Source organism: Argopecten irradians, chromosome 1 (assembly GCF_041381155.1).
Source record: "Argopecten irradians isolate NY chromosome 1, Ai_NY, whole genome shotgun sequence".
Classification (NCBI taxonomy): domain Eukaryota; kingdom Metazoa; phylum Mollusca; class Bivalvia; order Pectinida; family Pectinidae; genus Argopecten; species Argopecten irradians.
Window position 1 is genome coordinate 27,419,331 of NC_091134.1, and position 22,967 is coordinate 27,442,297.

Here is a 22,967-nt window from a genome sequence, read left to right on the forward strand (position 1 = left end):
GCACAGAAGCAAACTAAATTATTTTTTGTTATTATTTGTGTTGATAAGAAACATATACACTATTAATACACCAATTATTGTTCAAATGAGGAGTTAATGCTCTGTCGGCGATGGAGCATCTTCAATCATAATAATCGTCATTATATGATGAGACTTTTTTCGTCTTCTTTTTTTTTGTCCGTGTCCCCCAGTTATGGTGAATAATTACCTCATTTTCCACGTAATCAGTTTCAGTTCTTGATTAGTCCCCAGAGTCTCCATATTTTATCTTAACTTTCTATGGATATTTGTTCTCACGGACATTTTTTGGAATTTGCGTTTAACTAGCAGTCAAACGTTTTTTTCCCAGCTATGACGAAGATTTGATTTTGTGTGCCCTGGGTGGGGCGAAATTTACTTTCGAGTTAATCACCTGAAATCTTCTTATAAGACGACCAGTCACGCAAGTCAATCAAATCAAAATGTATTCCGTAATATGGCAAACCTATTGGAAACATTAATTACAGAAATTTCACTCAACTCTCTATAAGTAGTATTAAGAAAAATACAGTTTTTAAAACATTCTAATAATTTCATTCAGTGTTCGTGAAAAATACGTTCATATTCATAATATAAATTACATTGCATCCTCGCAAACCCTCACTATCATATCAAGGTTATCTTCCATATGAGCTCGAATGATAATTGTTTACACAGATTGTGATACAATACTAACATAGTACAGCTACTCAACAATTATGTTCCGAGACGGGATCGTACATAGTTTCTTGGCCTCAAATATAAATTTTGCTAATTTACGAAGATCACGTTTGTTTTTACGGTGGTTGATTTGCGCAATTTCGATCGTCTTTTCGCCCCGAAAAGGCGAAAATAAACAATTTCTGTATCAAGTGTTTTCGAGGCGAAAAGACGAAAAATAAAACACTGAAAGACGAAATTGTCGCACGCTAATTCGCGCCTTGAATTTCGCCCCGAAAAAGACGAAAAATAACAAACCTGAAATTTCGGTGCGAAAAGAGAAATTAAAGGTTTGTTATTTTTCATCTTTTCGGAGGAAAAGAGAAATTTAAGGTTTGTAATTCTCGTCTTTTCGGGGCGAAAAGACGAAATGGCACCAACATCCACCGTATATTATCGTTACAATCGATTACGCCAACAGAAATGTCTATATTTCCCTCTTATAGTACGACAACAACATGTAATACAGATACAAATAAAGCGGTATCCATCTTCTGCATCTAAAATGCAAGTAAGACAAAAAAAATTCTCTCGAAAAATTATTATACCTGCATGTTTCGGTGGTCAAATTATGAGCAGGTAGACGGAATTTAGATGGAATGATTCTACTTGGTCAGATAGTGTCATATAGTAAAATTATTTACTATGTGCTTATATATAATAATACATGCTTATGATTATACAAATAATGCTCTACTAAAGAAACGTAAGTTACGACTTGTAGTGAAACTTGCGAAAATGTCGGAAGTTATATATGTATACGTTCTTTTAGCAAACTCGCTCCTGTACTACAAAACCTATATACAAACAACGTCCAATGCACATTTTACATTATATATCATAATGGTTTATATAATTAAGAAGATATACAAATTAGGAAGATATTATCATGTACACAATCTAAACATTTGTCTCTTCAATTTGCATACTAACTTTTAAATTTATTTATTCGTGGGAATTCTGTAGGTTCTGTAGTATATAATTAAGAAAAATCTTTGTGCTTTATAATTGAGTTTCGCTAGGTACAAATATTCATTATCATTTCAAATCAGAAACTTTAGAATCACAACGACATGGATAACCTGTAAACTCTATGCGACTTGTATGTTATCCATCCATATGGATAACTTGCAAACTCTTTGCGACTTTTATGTTATCTAAATGGATCACTTGTAAACTCTGTGATATTTTTATGTTATCCAGATGGTCTAGAGTTGAACATTTAACTTTTTTTTCATAGTACATGATATCTTTCAATATCTCATAAGTCCAGCATCAATTGAAAGCGTCAGGCTGGTAATGATATTCTTAGTAAAAACCTTTATACACGTGATGGTATGAATGTCATGGAATAGTACTATCTAAAGTGTATGTCTAAGATCATCTGTCCTAAGTTGGCAGGTTTTTCACTACTTGTTAAGTCGATGTTTAGACATGTTCACATTGTCTGTATTGCCACATCCAAAGGGAAGGCATTCCAGGTTTCCACTATTCTGTTGGCGAAAATATTCTTTTCTGTGTTGGGACGAAAGGGTTTCTTGAAAAGATTTTTTATCGCCGGTGTTTTACTTCGTTTTTAACACAAATGACAGGCTCTGAATACGATCTAATACAATAAATAATGGACGTAGGTTGCGAGCCTTTTTCACATCTTTGGCATCGACAACATCTTTGGGTCGACTGTTTCATTTGTCAATTACACGAAAACTAAAATGCTGTTCCTTATCTCTAATCGACATAGTTTCTTTTTAAACATTTTCTTTTCTCTTGTTTTGCTTACATCCATTTGGAATACATATTGTGTTACATTTGATTCGATGATGTTGAATTGTTGGTAGATTTAATCGTTGGAGTATTTCTGGGTAAGTTAGACTATTAAATCCTAGTATCGACTTCGTTGCTCTCCGTTGGACGTTCTCCACTAAATTGATACACTTAAAGCGTATTCTACGTGAGGTTTGACAAGTGCTTTAAAAAGCAATTTTAACATTTTTTCGTCCATAAACGTAAATGTTTTTTCTTATGAGTCCTATGATACTTTTGGCTTTATTTACTCCGTTTTCAATGTGCACTGCATAGTTTAAATCTGAATCAACCGCTACACGGATACCCTTTTCTTATATTTTCCATATTTTCCAATTGCATTTAATGATCTGTCCCATTCCTGTAGAATTTTTTTCTGTGTTATGGGTCTTTGCAATAGTGGGAACTCTTTTATATTTTATAGTGCTATCACACCGAAACATACCACCAGAAACACCGTGCAACACGCCCCACACGGTCACATACTGGCAACAAGCAAACCAGTCGTCCCCCTCCCTTTATACTGGAGTAAAACTACCACTTCTTTAGACAAAGGTGTGTGAATCGGCCTGTGGACTGAGACTTTTCCTCATCGGTACAAACGCCCAAGTAATGGCCAAAGGTGAGGCGGTGCCAAGGAGATGTGAGGAATGACAAAGTCAGTAAGGAAGAAAACATCCCAAGTTGTCGCCTTTTACGATAACGCAATGGACAGCGGGTAAAATTTGAACGTCCTATATCTGGCGAGATTGGTGGTTATTTGTGACATAATAAATGTTGACTACTTTATATCCTGTTGCCACAGTTAAACAAACAGTATAATCATCCCAATCCGGTTGTATTAGCTCAACTCTGACGTGCTTTCTTGATTAAAAGTTGAATTAAAAATTTCTATCTCCGTTTTATATATTATATTCCATTGGAATTTTAACAAAGTATAACATTGATATTAGGTTAATCCCTAAAGAATAAAATGTATCGTATCCTATACGCGAAGCAGAGTCGATATCCGTTGAACATCGGAAGTATTGTCGCCCTGTAGATAAACACCGGAAGTGACACCAGAAATAGCATTTCCTTTAACATCATTTATGACATCATGATATACGAACAGTTTCTGAAACAAGAAATGTCTCATCATACACATTTATGTTTTGATATTGTTTGATTTTTTTTATTAATTTCAAACACTTGTTTTTTTAGATTTATTTATTTATTTACTTATCGTTTTTGAAAATGGTACAAAGGTTAGGACTCTAATCTAGGTCTTAAATGTGCATTATCGCCATCTGTAAGAGCAATAAATGATTCCTTTTGCAGTTTTATATTTAAAACAGTTATGATAACCAAGCAAGGGGAACAAACAAATGACATTCACATAAATAGCTCTGAATTACGGAAAGACAAAAAGTTCCAGGACATTTCTTGATAAAAGAGGTACAGATTCTCCAACACCCACACGAGGTATGCCTGATTAAATAAACGATTAGGTTTACATCTGTCACCGCGTCCTCCGCTTGATTTCACCATAAACCCCTGCATACGACACCGACCATATGCTGGCGACCGTCAGTTTATGGCACTCAATTCTAGCTTTATTTGATATCCAATTGCCCACGAAATGTTGATTGATAGTACAAAAGACGATTGGTAAATTAATATGTCAATACCATCGCACTTCCTTACGCTAAATTTCCTATCTGCATTAAATTTTATGGTAGGTTATTGGGGACTGGGCTTGTGTATTAATTACCGTCAAAGTCTTCATCAGTGACAAGCATCTCTATGGTGAGAGAATTGAGAGGTAATATTACACTGACATAACTACTTAATCACACAAAGTCCACTCCAATATCAGGTGAGGACGACCCCCATAGAGTGCTGGCTTTAACTCAGGTCTAGGACTACACGATGGAATCAATCGGAAGGTGGAAGTGATGGAAGGTGTGGCATTCTGATCATACAACTGTAAGTGTCCTACTCGTTTTTATGTATTGGGTTTAAAGTCTACATGATATTGTTATTATTTTGGATGGAATGAACAGGATATTTCTTACATTTGCTTCTCAAATTGAATTATAATTTCTAATGGTTGGCAAACATGATAAAACAGTTCAGAATGTCATCAAAGTGAGGAAACATTTCGAGTTATTTTCATCTTTAATAATGATAATAACAATGGATATGCACATCATCTTCAAGTTTTAACATTAGCTCATCAAAGTGCTTGAAATTGTAATCTCAAGACTCTTTGAGTATCACGTATTACTTTGTATTTCATCTCGTAATTAATACAAGACTGTGATATGATATTTGTATATATATTTAATGTACTCCACTTTTTATATTGTCCTATCTAGTGTTATTTGATTAAATTACAGTGAAAGAATTAGCTTTAGAACCAGAGTGCTCTTGCTAACTGCACTATGGGTTTATATAGACCTTATGAAATTCGTGGCTTATTGTTATAAGATTCTGGACTTAATTTCAAGTACGAACTTATTTTCGAAGATGACGAACATATTTTCCGTAGGGATTTTGTGGTGTAGAGATATGGTGTGGTGTATTTTCGAGATTTTGTATGAAATGTGCAATATGGGTTGGTTTCCCACAAACATATACGAGTTGCTTCAATTTGTCGCTAATGGGAATAACGCTAGCAATTATTATCAATGTAATCGTCTACAAAAAGAGGATTTAGAAAAAAGATATTTAGATAAATCTGTTTCGTGTACTAAAATTATTTATTCGCATCCGATCGCAGTTAGTCAATTACATGTATTTTGCGAATCCACTGATTTAAGTGTGTTCATTCGGGAATGCATGATCTCTGTCTCAATGGTAAATAAAATGAAATCGATGAAACAAAGCATTAAAATTAAATAACAGTTTTGCAAGTCAAGAGGAGAAAAATATATTTCAAGATAAAGTAAAAACTAAACAAAATCAACTAAATAAAAAAATGTCACTAACACCATGTCGTTGTCAATTTTACGGCTGTACGATTCTTCCCAATACATTTTTTTGCCATTAAAAAAAGTAAACGTAGTTTGAAGCAGATGTTTTGAAATGTATTCGATAAGGATACACAAATCATCAGAAATGGCCGATAATGATACTGAGTAGATGCGGTGTGGCTATGTTGATGTGTATCACTTTCATTTATAATTAACCTCTGTGGATATATCTACACGTCTACATATTATTTCAATATCAATATACAACGGAACCGAAAACGAGTTCATATGTACAACATGTAATAAAAGAAATTCACAAGTGAAACTATCAACCGTTACAGTAAGTAATAAAAGGAAATACCAATAACGGAATTAAAGCCGACATCATCAGTGAAAAAAATGAATTTGCGATTGATATTAACGCAAGCTAAATATCTTCCAAAATATGAGACATTCTCATCAGTAAATCGGTCAATCAATTGAAGTTTTGTACCTCATAAACATATCCTTATGTTCTCGCGTTGACTACATCATATTGATTGTCAAATCATTACATATGGGATTATATAAAACATATCCGGCAATGCGTAATAAAAACAATACACGTAAACAATGTCTCCATGTACATGACTGTGCAGCTAGATGCAGAAATTGACGGCCACAGATGGAAGGTTTGTACATAACGAAATCACGCTATATTTACACTAAATACAAAGCTAATGTTTGAATAGGGTTGATTTTCCTGATAGTTATAGTCGTTTGTTATATCCCCCCCTACTTTTTCTAACATATTCAAAGGAAAGAATGTCCATTACTATTTTAGTTTCTAAGTGCTTGTGACAGCATATCAATTTTTATTTATCTTACTTGTAATACCTGTTCCTTTTTAAACCTTAAAGGAAGGTTTCGCCAAACCAAAAAAAATATTTTTATGTAAAATGCGATAAACGGAAGAAAAGATGAAAAAACATATTAAAAATACATCAATTTAATTTATTAATGCGTATGAGATTGAACAAATGTGTCTTGAATACAAAATTCAAAGAAATCCTTGATTTATTACGATATCAGGCTGACAGGATAGTATGCAAATGAAACTGCTATGGATTTATGTTGTCGAAGTTTCGCGCATGCACATTGTTACGCAATAAAAGTAAACAAAATGGCTGAACGAAAGCGTGTGAGGAAAAAAATGCATTTTAATCGGCAACAAAGAGGAAGAAATTACAATGGAATCGGTAGCACCCTTGGATATCACTAGGAATGAGTTTCATAGATGGCATGTAGCAATAGAAGAGACAGAAGCCACAACTCAAGCGGAACTCGCTCGAATTCAGTTGGGACTCGTGTTGCACGTGGTGAGTTAAATTTTAACACATATGCCAGCGCACATACAGTGGCAGACTTACTACATGTACATACATGTTTAATGTACTAAGCTAGCGAGCGTATGTAAGTAACTTGGAATGTTATTAGATTATATGATATGTATAAACAATCCATCGCACTTCGATTTGTTGGTTTTTTGGTTTTTTTTACTTAACATGCCGTGGCAAGACTGTAACTTCTATCTGACATTTTGTTGCACCCTTCCGTTTGTTGATGCGGCCTCGTTTAGGAAAAATACGTAACGTTCTATGTAAAGCTTGACTTTTCGCTTTTTTAGAGGAGTATTTTCCTGGTCAAGCTGGGCAACTGACTACACTTATTGTTCGCTGTATGCATCGAACATGATGTGAAGTTTATATCTATGTACAGGATAAATTTCAATTTCGTAGTTTTTATATTTCATTTGGCGAATCATAGCTTAAACGTGGGTATTTTTCCACATACCATTTCGTGTTTATTTGAACGAATGCAGTGCCTAAGCGTGATCAGTTTAAACCTCCTTTACAATATAAAATACATATCTATTGTTGATTCCCTGATTGTCTTACAAATCATTTACGGCGTCGTACGCTCGTCCAACCAGCGGCAAATCAGCGAAATCAACCCTCATTGCTAAATACACAAGAAATATTACATTTGTTTTATGTTTGACCTGAGGGAAAGTCATTATTATTATTGTGCTTTTAGTTTTGTTCAGAGCGAGCATGTAATGGGCCATTAAATTTCAGCATAAGTACTAATTAGAAAGAACTTTCTCTCTGAAACAATGTTAGAAGATCCAGATCTGAGAACCTTTTTATTAGTGTTTTCCTTCATTTGACTTATTTATTAAATAAAGTCTTTAAATGCATCTTAGGGTTTTTTCTCATTCAAATTTTTTATTGATTTTCATGAACATGTTATTACACAGAACAAGGAATACAATTCATCACAATACCAATAATATGTCTTACATTACAATTTTGTATATATGCAACAAGTAACAATTGGACATACACATTTACACAAACCCTACAAGACCAACATTTCATCTATCTACAATATGTGAATTGTCAAAGAGACAACTAAATTTCAATGTTTTCTTTTTCAAACAAGGCATGCCATCCTCCCCATCTTATAAGGAATTTTGTATATTCATTTTTAGATTTATACATAACCTTTTCCGCCTCATAATGTTTATATATGTAACTTAAGTACTTCAAAACATACATAAATTTTCTTAATTCTACAGGGATATACATATTGTTTGAAAAGTAATGACATTATATTAAACATATTGTTATGTCGACCATGTAAACCAAGCAGTATTGATAATGGTGATAAACTAACATTGAAAGTGGTGCACCTTTGGTTTTGATCAGGTGCCAAAAGAAAAAAAAACACATGGCAAAATAACAGTTGACGACTTATTTAGACTTGCTAAAAGATTTAATTATTAAAATACTGGTCAGAGATTCCTTCTATTTATATATATACCTGGTATATTACTAGTAGTATGAAAATGCATGAACATGTATCATATAGTAATATATTACTTAGAAATACAACATTTTGTCCTTTGTAGTATGTTTGTCGTTTTGTTCAAACAATCCTCGATATTCTACGACAGTGAGAATTTGGATAATTGTGTTAATATCAAAGCTTGTAGTCTCATTATAAACATGTAGATATATCAGAGAATGAACAGACGGAGAGAAGGGCTGCGTGACGAGTGAGCGATACCTACTGTGGTGATTTGTATAGATCAATAGGTTAGCAAAATTATCATAAAGTTGTCGATATATCAGTCAGCCTCAAACTTCAAGCTTTTAGAGCCTTTCCTATTTGCTGTTTTCCGCTGTGAATACAAATTTGAATGCGTCATTTTTACTGCTTGAAATGTTCTTTTGAATAGGAAAATGACTTTGTATAGTCTACACAGGGACATTGATATTCAAATAAAATTGCATACATCTTGTTTTATATATGTATTGTTTGATAATATTCAAAGATTATCTCATTATCCACTCGGAAATTAGAGTAATGGTTTGTAATTCCAAACAGGAAGGACAGTTTGTTTATAGAAAAACTGTAAAGAAAATGCGTCGGTTAGTGTTTCTAACATCTACATGAATATTTGGATTTCTTGAAATTCTCAAAAATATGGATGATCGATTCTCTCTCTGTGTTACACAAGTTACATAATGAAATAAAGATAAATCATGTCTTAAACATTTTCGTTAGGACACGGTGAGAAATCCTATATTGCAGCAACTGTAGTTTCATTACATCAAAAGGCATTTTATAAATAAATTCCCTGTCTCTGTTTTTTGTCTGTGCATTTTGCTTTACCAGTTGGTTGAGACGGTTATTTGTTTAAACTATCACAAAAATTCCTTTGTTCACTTAACATTTTCAAAAACGTATGAATATAAAATAGTAGTTTGACCTGTATTACAGGATTCACAAACAGTAAAGGATACGTTTTTCTAAAAGAGAATATTCCCTGATATTTGAATAATTAGCTGTCAAACTGTATGTCTGTTTTAATTCCTCCAAACCGAAAATGTATCAAATGTCTTCAAGCAAGTCTGCTATAGTTCTTACTCCTTTCATATTTTCATAGTGAGGATTTGAAACCAGGAAAAGATGTCTTCTCTAAACCCAAAACACACTAATACATTTCGAAAAATTTCATTAGAAGGAAGCTTAAGTCTTTTCAAAAGTTAATTATTAATTAATATCAACATCAAAAAGATATGGCTACTTGGTTAACGATGAATGGCGCAGTTTCGAACGCACTTTCAATCTCCTCTAAATCTAGGTGGAATATGGAAAGTAGCGTTAATTTTCACCACCTGTGTATCGAACCAGGAGAAATCATCTTTGATCTTTATTAATCATGTTATCTATCACGGATTTGATTCCATTAGATATGACTCATGGATCAATTTTTAAGTGATGTTAACTAAGGATATTGCACACACCAATTTTGTTCCCTTCAGGTAGAAATGTGACTATAGCTTGATGTGGGTTATTGATAATTCCAGAATATATATTCATAATTTAACGACCTACAATGTGTAACAATAAAATGTCTAAATTGATTCCAGAAGATTTGAGGAAACTGCAGTAAAACCGTTCTACCCATAACTTTTACTGTTTTCCATGTTCATTAGGAATTTACCAGTATCTTCCACAGAACTGTAAACGTAGTTATTTAATCGCGGTCAAATTTAACCTAAAAAAACCTGTTAATAATGATTTATATGCGTGGATATAAATAAGCGCAGTTCGGTGATTTAATACCGGAAGTACCCTTATATTACAATATTTAGCCCTGTACATGAATTATTTCTTCAGAGACAGCACGAAAAGCGATATATGGCGGATGATGCGATAAAATGAATTTTTCATTACAAAAGGTTTGGGATGTTGTTGTTCAGAAATTGAAGTGGAAATCTCCTTGTTACCATCTCTAAGAGTCTATATATATGATTACGTTATGTAGGAATGTCTGATGTTATCTGGATGTAAATCTTTATATACACAACTAGTTATTTAGACATATGGACTGAACGACAAAAACTGTCAGTGATATAGGAACATTCTAGAACACGGAGTATAAAAATACATAGGTATTAACATTCCAACGTTGCAGACTTTATGCATTCAGCATCATTTCTGTTACAGTACAGTGAACGCAATAAATACAAATACAAAATGTGATGATAATTTATGTACATCTAGATTGATGATCTTGCATTTCTTGAAGTTGGTCATCACTATATTGTTTCGAAAACAGACCAGCACCCTAATAAATGTACATTTGTTTCCACAGAAACTCGAGCATTGAAAACCTCTAGGTAGGTATTGACGTGTACTGCGAGAGAAGCTAATTGTAACACCATTTTTATGTCCTAGTAAAAGGGACGTACATTCTTGTGGTGACGGTTAAAACAATAGAAATAGTTACACAGTTGTTTTACATGTCACCAACAACGTTTGTGTATGTGCACATGTTTATCAGCAGAAAAATAACGGCAGAAAACATCAAACAGAAGACGTATGAGAAGTGTAATACATACAAACGGGCATTATGTTAAGTACCTGTTACTCAATGGAATGCCATCCGGTGCTATGTGGGATAAGGTTTATATGGTCCAGCGTGGGAACTCACAAGACTTTGAACGCTCCTCTGCCTCTGCTAGAGTGGGTTTATGAAAACACACATTGAATATGACGTTTGATGCTATATATCTATCTATAATGACGATATATATCTATCTTTAAAACCGGTATAAAGGTCCACGTGGTTTGGAAGGAGGTACTTTATATTGTAATCTGAGACTTCAACTGTTTGCAATTATCGTTGGGTTGTGTTGTGGACGACAAATACTCAAGGTATGTGACGATTTATATCATCTAGAATTATCTTTCATCAAATAAGTGTTACTAAGTATGTTCTGCCAAGTCGTGCAACGTCATCAACATCTTACGATATATTTGTAACAACACTATTGTGACGTCATCATTACTTTTTGACATCGCCTAAAGGCCCTTGCCATTTTAAACAATACATCGATCGCAGGTTGGATTTCCCTCTCCAGATTCTTGATTAGATAGGTCTGCTGTGGGCAACGTGTTTCGTCAGCTTCAAACTGAATTAATGATTATTTTGATTGTTTGATAATTATCCTTGTACAATCAAGGTTACGTTTTAAAGCAAGGTCGTTTGCCATGAAAGGAAACTTTAAATGTTTTCTAAATTATTAAATCGTGGATTTTGTGTTTGTGGTTTTCATTTATTTCGTACTTGACATTGATTTCGTGGATGCTTATCCAGATTCGTTTTGGTCATAGTTTGTCAAAGTTTATAGTCAATACAAGTACATTTTGCATGTTTTCGTATACATATTGCTGTGAATAATCCACATGCTGAGATATATACACTTAGACATTGGTTCCATAGTTATGTACGTGGCATGATTGACAGTCGATGCTACTAATGAGATAGTGTCATTTATAATTTTAAAAATGAGCTGTTAATGTTTTGACGTCACCAGATGTCTTGCTGACAGTTTTCATTCATTTCATTTCATATTTTTTAATTCAAATATTATTCCATAAGTTATTAAACTTAAAAGTTATCTTTATTTAACGTAAAGACTTGTTAAGGAGGGACCATTTTAAAAGTACTAACCATTAAAAAGAACCAAAAATTAATAATTTATTTTCTTTTGTTGATAACAGTTATTTTAAGATACCTTTTTTGTACTTCAAAGATATTTTTCATATTTTGACCCTACGAGAGCATTAAGTACGTCTTTTACTCTGTGTCATGTAACTGTTCAATTGATTTTATCCAAATAAACAAATGAATTACACAATTAGGCGACGAGTCAGAGACTTTATTTGACAAATGTCCCGTTTTATGAATAAGATATTGACATCATGGAGTCTGGCCTATCAAAGTCCTCCCTGTGGGATGTGTGATGTAAAGAGATAGTGTCTACAATGTCCTCGTGAGCTGGCGTCTCGGGTAGATCCTGTTACAACCATCCTGCTGCTCAGGACTCGGAAATCCGATGAGTTTTCTCCGTGATCGTTATGAATTTCCGTATGTCAACAGTACCCGGTTAACCCATTGCGATATAAATATATACTTTATCACGTAGATTTATACACCCCTAAAATACATTAGAATTTTTATCTTTTTTTTTCAGGTTGGAGCATTTTAGCAAAATGTATGTTAAACCCAAGGTTGTTCAGGTGTAGAATTGATATGGTGACAGATTTTAAAACCATTAAAATAAATATCATTTATTTTATAACGAGTTATTGCTTCTTCACACCTTTATGACATATACACTATATGTTCATCATGACTTTTATCAGAAAACTAACGTACCACGCTTAAGCAGACATGTAAATTACCTTGCTAAAATGGTAAATAGATAGTCCAAACCTAATCGTGTTCTATATAAAAAAAAGATGGTTGCAGTTGTCTGACTGCACAACGTTACACGATGTGCAGTGTGCGCATGATGTGCGCATGATGTGCGCACGATGTGCGGGCGATGTGCGCACGATGTGCGGTCTTTGCTATGTGCGGTCGGAACCCCAATGCCGTCTAAGCGCCCCCTAAGTCAGAAGTACGCACGGTGAGAAAAAGGCCCTAGGCCAAGTGACCATAACGACAACCCTGTGTGCCTATAGTTTACAGTTCACAAGTCATTAATAATTACGTGTATGCAGGTACAGTGTATACCTATATCCCCGCATACATATTTACACTGTACAGTACATGTATATAAGTGTATGTGACAGACTTTTTTACCAATTACATTGGTTACACCACACATGTACATGTACATCTACGTACATGTAATATGCTAAAATATTGTATTTCATATGTAAAAAAAAGATCTGTATGTATGATTAAAATGTCTCTTGACAACATGAAATATATATATGACGCTAATAAATTTATTCAATCAGCTAATAAAGATTTATAAATCTACACAACTTAATATAGATTTCATGTTTATACATAATATATACGAGATCGCCCAAACTGACAATACAATGAATAAATCAAAATTAAATGTATATCAATCCAAATATATTTCCAATATTATGATGAAATATTTCATGTGTAGAAACATGTGTTTAATCAGAAATTGATTATTAGATTTAGATATCATTAAAATGACATTACAAGCAAATAAGTCTCCTCAACAGGGTCCGCTTATGGAATGATTTCGCAAATTTGATTGACCGATCGTCCCGATCGCACAGCTGTGCAAAAATGAATGAATCAGAAAGTAAATTTCATATTCGTAATGTAACCATTTTTTAGTTAAAACTATTTTTTGTATACGTTCAATTTCACAGTGTTTATAAATTAATGCTAAAATCCCGGAACATAATCATGTTCCCTTGAAACCTACCTATCGTTAGAATACATATGTATTAGACTATCTAGCTATAGAAGTACTACACTTGGGTGGCGGGATGGTGCAGCTGCGATATAAGCTTGCCATTCCTGTCGCCACCAGGCCAGACCCTTAATTGTTAATACGAATTTCTCAACTGAATTTTATAACCGTTGAGATTATCTCCTCCTAGTTAAAAATTCAGATATAATCGGACATGTCTAGAGACAAAAATTATAATAAAACATTTGTGACTATTGAAATTTTTTGTAAAGACTGTTGTCTCCCCAACACAGCAGTTACTTGATTCCCACTTCATAGTGAAGGTATTTTGTGTCATATTCATGAATTATTTTCCCTAGGTAGTCAGTTTTCCTTCAATACTGAAACCGTTCGCGCTCCATGTGGAATAACAAGCGTTAAAGCTATAATAAATAAATAACTTCATAAATATTGAATATAGATATATAGATATATGGCGTTTAGTAAGCAGGGCCCAGTTTCACAAACATTCCTTAAATCTAAGAAATCCCTTAACTTAAAAGTCTCTATTGGAAAGATTATCAAGAAGGCTCCTTAACTTAAGATTTTTTCCCTTAACTTTTGTAATGCATTTTTATGGGGAAATTTAAGTTAAGGAATTCCTTAAAGTTAAGGAATGTTCATGAAACTGGGCCCAGAAATCAGTATTGCAGGTTTTTCCATACACAGTGTAAACCATAAGTGATACCATCAAACTACCATGTGATGTGACGGTACTCGGAAATGGTCTGATTTAAACATACTTTATTTGTATCAAATTTATACAAATGGATCGGGCACAAGTTGTCCAAAATATTTTAAGCCCTCTGTCGATACAATTTGATATATACGGTAACATACACCAACAATATGACAATATATTTACATACGTACGATTTGAAGAGGGAGAGATAGATAAAGATGGAAGGAGGTAGAAAAAAGGCACAGTAAAATATACAGATAAGTCCAGGGGAGAGAAGGGAAAGGACGTTTCGTTTTCATTTTTAAAAGATTTAATTTACAAATGAAAATATTCCCCGATACTGACAGTAGATTAAATGATTTTTTTTTTAAATTAGATATTAACTTATGTAAACAATGGAAGAACCATCATCTCATGTCCGGGTCGAGTGACTCCAATTCTATACAAACCTTAGCGTAAGGCGTTCTATTTTACTCCAGTATCTATTGTATGAATGCTTGTAAAATGTCTGTTTTTGATATCTATGCCGGATATTATATACAATACAAACATGTCTCTGTTTTCCGTACTTTTCTAATGTATTGGAACTGTTGCTGAATAGTGAAAAGAGTTATTTGAATAACTCTGATGACGTGTTTCAGCAGACGGAGTAAATGAGGAATAAAAAGGTATCTGACAAAGGAAATGTTTCGTAATATTCACTGTTGTTTTCTTCTTCTTTTAGTTTTGTATATAAAGATAAATTTAAAAAGGAGGGGATTCAATATCAAAATAAATAATGAATCGTATCCAGTGTATACACAGCAGGAACAGATCCGGGTACCTAATTAGGTCGGACTAGGCGCGTTCTATATATTATTTTCTTTCATACATACACGTGTAATACTGGCTGGTCTAGGGCAATACACTCATGTCGCCTGAGACTGTATTGCATGGCTACCCATGCAATAAAGCCTCGTGACGTCACGGCGTCAACAAAATCTCTATTTCCTCGGTAAAATTTTAACATTTTTTTTCACAAAATTGACTGGTTTTACTATAAAAGATGCAAGCAACGGAATTTGTGTTGAAAATATCACGTAATTTTTCATGTATGGAAATTGACTTCCAGTCGTGGATTTCTTCGAATTTATTTCAAAATGGCGGGATATTATAGTTGTAAAATTGCAGTAAAACGTCGTGGTATGAAAGAAAAATACTCTTTCATAAGTGGATATGAAGGATAGGGATATTCTACCCTCGGGATCACAAAATGTTGCAAAACCCTCGGCAAGCCTCGGGTTTTACTACATTTTGTGACCCTCGGGTAGAATATCCCTATCCTTCATATCCACATATGAAAGAGTCTTATAGTATGTATACGTGTAATGCTTGCTTCTGTATTGTACAACGTATTGCCTCAGAAGGCGAAAACTGTATAAGGTATAGACTATAAACGACAAAAAAAAGTTTAACAAATTCTCGGTCATGATTTTATACAATAACATTTGATTTTTCTACAATATAATTGTGCTGTAGTATGGTATATTTTAAGATACAAAAAGCGTGTGAGTGTATCATTTTTAGCTTTTTTTTGTGCTGGTAATTAATTGCCTTGAATTTGTATGGATGAGCTATCATCTTATGTCCGAGTCGAGTGACTGCAGTCCTATACAAACCTTAGCGTAAGGCGTTTTATTTTACTGCAGTATCTAATTGTATGAATGATTGTAAAATGTCTGTTTTTGATATCTATGCCGGATGTCTATATACAATACAAACATGCCTCTGTTTTCCGTCCTTTTCTAATGTACTGGTACTATGGTTAAATAGTGAAAAGAGTTATTTGAATAACTCTGATGACGTAATTTCAGCAGACGAATAAAATTTGAAATAAAAGGTATCATTCGTATGGTGTCGGGAGGAGATTCGATATCTAAATAAATAATGATTTCCAATTCAGTGTATAAAGCAGGAACAGGTCTGGAGGTATATTATTGTATGTATAAGTGTAATACTGCTTCTGTATTGTATGACGTATCGCCTCAGAAGGCGGAAACTATCAATACTATTGGCTATAAAAGACAAACAAAGTTAAACAAATTCTCGGTCACGATTTTATACATTAACATTGGATTTTCTACAGTAAATTGTTGCTGTAATATGGTCTAAGTTAAGATACAGAAAGCGTGTGAATGTATCATTTTAGAATATGTACGCGCAGATAATTAATTGCCTTATACAATGTACTTGTATTTGTAAATGTATTATGTATATGCAAAAAATTAAAACTAGATCAAATTAAAATAATGAAAAGATAAGTAAAGAAATGCAAACAAGGTCATGTTAAATACGATAAATAAAGCTATCGTTTGGACCTGGGGTTAAATACACTAATGTCATCATGGATCCATCTAAATTTAGATTTCACAATATATCAGGGAATGTTCTAAACGTTAGCGAACCATGCTTGATATACTGCAAAACATTTTTTAAATATCCAATATTTGACGTCATTTGTATTTATTATGCTGTGTTTGAGAATTTCATTGAAGATTATGCTTGATGACACAATTCAATGACGTCAGGATGAAGTCGTTCCACATATCACTTCTTAAAATGTTTTTTTTATAAAATAGTGTCATGTTATTCTTTTTGTAAATTCCTTCGTGCATTGTACTCAGCAACAGACAGGTTTGCGTTATATGGGTAAAATGATATCCTCTTTTGTAAATATGTAAACCAGTGGGACCCGGAGATAGTAGTGTGACGTCCACGACGACCCAGCGATAGAAGGAAGTTAGGATGCTACGGATGGCTGCCACCAATATAAATGAGCATAATTTGGGTGAAAGAAGGGTTTAGGGATTGTTGTGTTTAATGTCATATTGAAAACCAGGTTAATTCTAACAACGTGCCCACAATGGTAGAGACTTGTAACACTAGCAGAATCTCCACCGAGTTATGGTCAATGTCTGGTAACTATCTCATGTATTTCGAACTCTAACATAGGCTAGAAACCCCTTATAACCGTCACTTGTCATGCAAACATTTTAACAAATACACCATTTTTACTTCTTACTTTGTTCAGCTTACGTTTCTATAGTGTTTCATGGCTTGTTTAAAACAATGAATGTCTATGAATGACATTTAAACGATGTACCTATTAAGACGAAAAAGTTTGAAACCCAATATGTGGCCTATACACTTTTTGAAGTTTCCATTGTTTTCGTCTCTTTTGTTTGACCATTGTTATTCTTATTGATTATAATACAATTAAGACGTACATATCCTATACCAGATATTACGTCAAAATAGGACAACACGATTTTTTTTAAACATTAAAACATCCTGTTAAGCATTAAGACATTAACGACTTCCGATCGTATCAGGAGGTGTGAGTGATCACAGAACGCCTACTGGCTATCCAGGTATATATAATGAAGGCACTATGGCTCAAAGAGTATAAAAACATACCGGGTATAGACACGGCGTACAGTAAAAACGGAACAAGTGACTGTTAGAACTACGTGTTTACGTCAAGTGAGTACTTTTTGTATCTTACTACCATATTCTAATTATTAGGTAATACATCATGTATTATTTCGAATAATTATTATATTTTATTACGAACTACATATTTTTTTCATTAAGTTAGGCAATATAACACGTTCAGTGTATTATTTAGAAACACACAATATATTATAATGTTAGGTAATATAACATGTATCAGATGATGTGCACCTTAGACGAATGGTTTCGACAACGTACATGTACTATACTGCACAACTTCTGTTAATAGTGGTCAATATATAGTTTTCTTCCCATGACCCTATTGGTGGTGATGACGGTACGTTGTGTTAGAGTTGTTCTTAATTCCATAATGAACTATTTCATTTGCATCAAGATTTCGACCTTTCTTTCATCAGCTTTTATATTCTTTTATCGTAGTATCAACACAGAGACAGTCGCCAGTGGAGTTGTACAGTCGTATTTTGTTAATGCGATATTTTAACTGTTTTTACCTCTTTAAAATTCAAATATCAATGACAAAACGTTATTTTACATTATTCACCCAGTAATTAGTTTTATATCTTGTACGATGTGGTTTTGCAGAAACATTTTCATCCAGATTACTTACCAAGATTAGCGCTAATGATTGTTGTAATTTCAGCTACACTTCCGTATCTCCGTGTTCAGTTCTACTCGAACTTTATAAGTGATATACTCGGTTTGGTCATACTTTAATCTAGAATGACTATGATAACGTTATGATGTAATAAGACATCTATTTGTCTCATCATTTCCACATTAATTTGAATTATTGACGTTGATGTATGATATTACTAATGTTATCTTTTTACATTGAGTATGAGATATAATATTACAGAATTGACTAAACCCATCTGTCGGGATATACAGCTGGTGTGGAAGTCACACAAAACAGACTAGGGTTAATTACACATCTTAAGCCTGGGCGGGTTAGGTTTCCTTTTAATATGCAGAGAAACAATTAATCCGGGTTTTTTTTTCATTTGGCAATTGAGAAAGATGATATTCTTTATCTTAGGTTATATATCGTCATAAATTGTGTATAAATATAATGACTTTTTAAGTTTAAGCGAAGTTTACGACCCAGTTTGCTATGTTTAAGATAGTTAACTTTAATTTTACCTTGGCTTGGTTTGATGTATTTTTCAGATATGTTTGCTTTTAAAAATTACAAATGAAACATTTCTCTTTAGTTTTTTGCACATCGTTTAAATGAGTTTTAGGCATGGTTTATTTTCATTATCCACGAGGAAAAAATCGGCAGCGCAATCTTACTAATTCATTGTTAGCATTATTGGCGGATTTTTATCCTTACACGATTGACAAATGATACACGTGATGATTGGCACGAATTTGGACGACTTCACAGTTGGCTAGGCCAGTAGGCCAACCCTGATGTCTGTTTTACTGTGGGAAGGGATTACTTCCGGTGAGGGTACACCTTCTACCATATACTACTCCCGAGTACTCACATCTGTGTGTATAACTTCCGGTTTGAGCCTATTGGATAGTAGGTGGAAGTTGATTAACCTAGATAAACGTACTGTAATTATAAATTATATATATATAACAATGTGATCAGATACGTGTTTTGTTACGCGCTGTATATAAATCAGACAGGGCTTCGAACGTTCAAAGTCTTCTGTGTTCAGGTTTAAATTTCGGAATAAAGGACAATAAAAACTCTACACCGAGGTACGTATACATTAACTGTTCCATTGCCAATTACAATGCAATGCTATGGTTGGTAACAATACAGAGAATAGTTGTTTAGTTTGTCTATGATACTTAAGTTTTACAACTTAGTGTATGACGTCTGGTTCATTGGGGGCGAAATTAGTATTAGTGTAACGCTTCATTTGTGTTAAGTAAGAGAGGCTTTGTTTTTTCTCCATTTACGAGAACTTTATATCGACAAAGTTTGACAGCTAGCAATCCTGGCATATTTGCATATAAAAGTTATGAGTATCTCTAGATATTAAAGCAATAGTTGTCTCTTAAATGCTCTAATGACAGCAACGCAGTGACAATTTAATTGGTTACAAAATACTGACAAATTCGATTTTAAAATACTTATGCATATTCCTAACATTATGGAAAATAGAGGTTATCACAAAAATTATCTTCCCGCAGCAATTCTTTCAACAGCCAGCATTTACTGCTTCAAACAGCAATTCTTTCAACAGCCAGCATTTACTGCTTCAAACATCGGCTTTATAAAACTTAGGAGATGGTATGCAAACTACAAGGCAAGCATAACCTTAATATGAACCTTATAAACTAATTGTGGATTCATTGAGTCCGGTAAAGAGGAATGTTTAGTTCCAGTATCTATAGCAATAAACCTTACTGTTGAAGCATAATTTGTTGAGCAGCTTGTGTAAAAGATGAGAAAACGTTTCAGGAAGAAAGCGCTCCAGATGATATATTTCTATTATCAAATTATGTGTATTGGTGTCTATTAATTGACTTTCACCGCTTGTTTCCGGTTATACAACATATAAGAATTTCTTCGAGTGTAATAGAATAATATTTAAATAAGCATGTTTAAAAAGCAATTTAAAAATGTTATTGACCTTTGCCAATATATCGCGATGAACAATAAATTATTTCAAATCTTTTCAGTTTTGAATTCTACAAAAGCGTATTGAGTTTTGTGGTCGCAGATAACAATAAATTTTTTCCAAATCTTTTCAGTTTGAATTCTACAAAAGCGTATTGCGGGCACATCAGTGTTTTTTTCTTATAATTTGAAAAAAAGAAATAATTACTCTATATGAAGCACCAGAATATAATAATGTCTTATAATTCACACCCTGTTTAATGAAAATTTTGTATCAGATTTTTATTTCTTTTGCACTTGACTAGTGTAAGATTTCACAGAGATACTTAAATCTACATCACACTTAAAATACGTATTGTTAATTAAAGAAACGTATTTATAGTGTTACTCGGGTCAAATCAGTCTATATTGAAACTTTTCTCCCCTCGCACATCCGGCTTGTGGTTTGTATCTTTCTATATCTGTACTAGAATCTGTTAATTATTATAATTACAGAAACCTGACCACAATGGATTCGTGTGAATTCCGTAAAAAGGGAAAGGAGATGGTGGACTACATAGCAGATTACATGGAGAACATACACAACCGCAGGGTCATACCGGAAGTTGAACCAGGCTACCTTAAAAACCTTCTACCGGATACAGCTCCGGAAATGAGCGAAGGATTCGACGATATCATGAAGGACGTAGAACGAACTATAATGCCAGGGGTCAGTACTCAGTGAACTTTTATATTACTGCTGTTATCATTCGCAGATCATTATTGCAGCTTTTCCTAAGTATTACTTTTTCTTCTTGTCTCTTTTTTGTACCCGCCCTGGCTCGGTTATGCGATTCTTACGTAATCTGTACATGACCTAGTTAGTTCGCCGACGAAGGAGAGGACGCTTTTACTCCCGGGGCAGCATGCTCTATCGTTCCAATTCATCTAATATAAATTTAAATTCGATTTCTTCAGTGTCCTGTCTGCTATTTTCAATTATTATAAACTGTGTAATTTCGCTATGGCAACAGTACACTTCGTGACATATCGTGCGTTCCATTTGCAGATACAACTGGTACGAACCCGCTGTATCTGTAATGGAACGCGCTGTACCAGCCGAACCGAACCGGTACTTTCAGAAGCGTACCAAATGTATCCAAGATGGCGGACCCGAGATTCTTCATTTGTCACCGGAATGTTTTCTTTGTTGAAACAAACAAGGCAGAGCGTATTTATATCCGATAAAATTACATGGATCGTTTATTTCAATGTGTGCTGATACTACTTAGGTATTATCTTTATATCCATTTCATTCGTTAACACTGAAAATACTTAGTTTTTATATCCGAAGCGTATTTTCATATGGTGCCGCCATCGAATTTGGCTGTGGGGTAGCACTTTAGTGCAACTGGTACGAATCCGCAAATGGAACGAATAGTATCAATAAAACAGAAACTTGTTTTCAATCAGCTTTTTATTTAGAAAAAACATATTGCAACAAAAATAGAGTATTAATTGTCAAACGTTGCATTAAAACTGAATTTTTATTTTTCTATTTTTCAACATCTTTACTTTAAAAACAGTCATTTGTATTCTATATCTGTAAGAAAAATGCTTATCGGTCATGGCCACCAGAGGACCCAAATTGACACTATTCCTTTGCATCGCCACTTTATGAATAGAAAAAAATCATCATCACTTTACACGAAACCTCGTGTTATCTAAAAAATGATAAGTTGCAAATGCATCCAACTCAAAGTATAACAAGAGAACAGAAATTTCTGTTCAAATATCATAAGCAATTTTGAGTATATTTGCCATAATGCCAATTCTTTGAGAGATATATATGTGTCAAATAATTAACATTGTAATATCTTTGTGAGTAACGGTATAGCAATTGTTTTGCCTTTCTCCTACCGCCTATACTACATCCTCGATACTCCAGGGGTTACCATCACTGACGTTATATCCACCCCTGAACTATCTCATAAGTAAAACTGAATGCAGTTCAGAAGAAATATCTGACCAATCACAGGCCTACGCTCGACTTCAAAGCCATACATTCAACCAAAATGTACCGTTTTCTACGATTCTTTTGATGTCCACCAAAGGACTGTATTACCTGTTCTGTTGCCTTCAGTTGAAATAACGATAGTATATAGTAACACTAACTGGAGTATTGGGGATGCCTATACCTATACACTATCCATATTACCAAAAATAGTCCGAACATCACCTGGTGACTTATAAGAAAGACGGGATGTCCAATTGTTTCAGACAACTGTAGAATCTAGATAAAATGAGGGTGAAATTCAAATTCAGTACGGACGACATCATGTAACACATAACCTTGTGTGTATCAG

General features: G+C 33.7%; 1 protein-coding gene across 4 annotated transcripts in view; it reads left to right on the forward strand.

Annotated features, from left to right (window-relative positions):
• Window positions 1-4,261: 4,261 nt before the first annotated feature.
• Window positions 4,262-22,967, forward strand: part of LOC138322669 (aromatic-L-amino-acid decarboxylase-like) — a 31,411-nt gene continuing 12,705 nt past the window's right edge. The window contains exons 1-2 of one of the 4 annotated variants that reach the window (XM_069266699.1): window positions 4,262-4,509; window positions 21,118-21,331. In XM_069266699.1, coding sequence (XP_069122800.1) covers window positions 21,131-21,331 — 201 coding nt within the window. In that variant the 5' untranslated portion in view covers window positions 4,262-4,509; window positions 21,118-21,130. Of the gene's footprint in view, window positions 4,510-6,679; window positions 6,857-17,277; window positions 18,051-19,601; window positions 19,755-21,117; window positions 21,332-22,967 lie in introns of those variants that run through there. The other 3 variants (XM_069266717.1, XM_069266690.1, XM_069266708.1) reach the window with 3 other exon arrangements.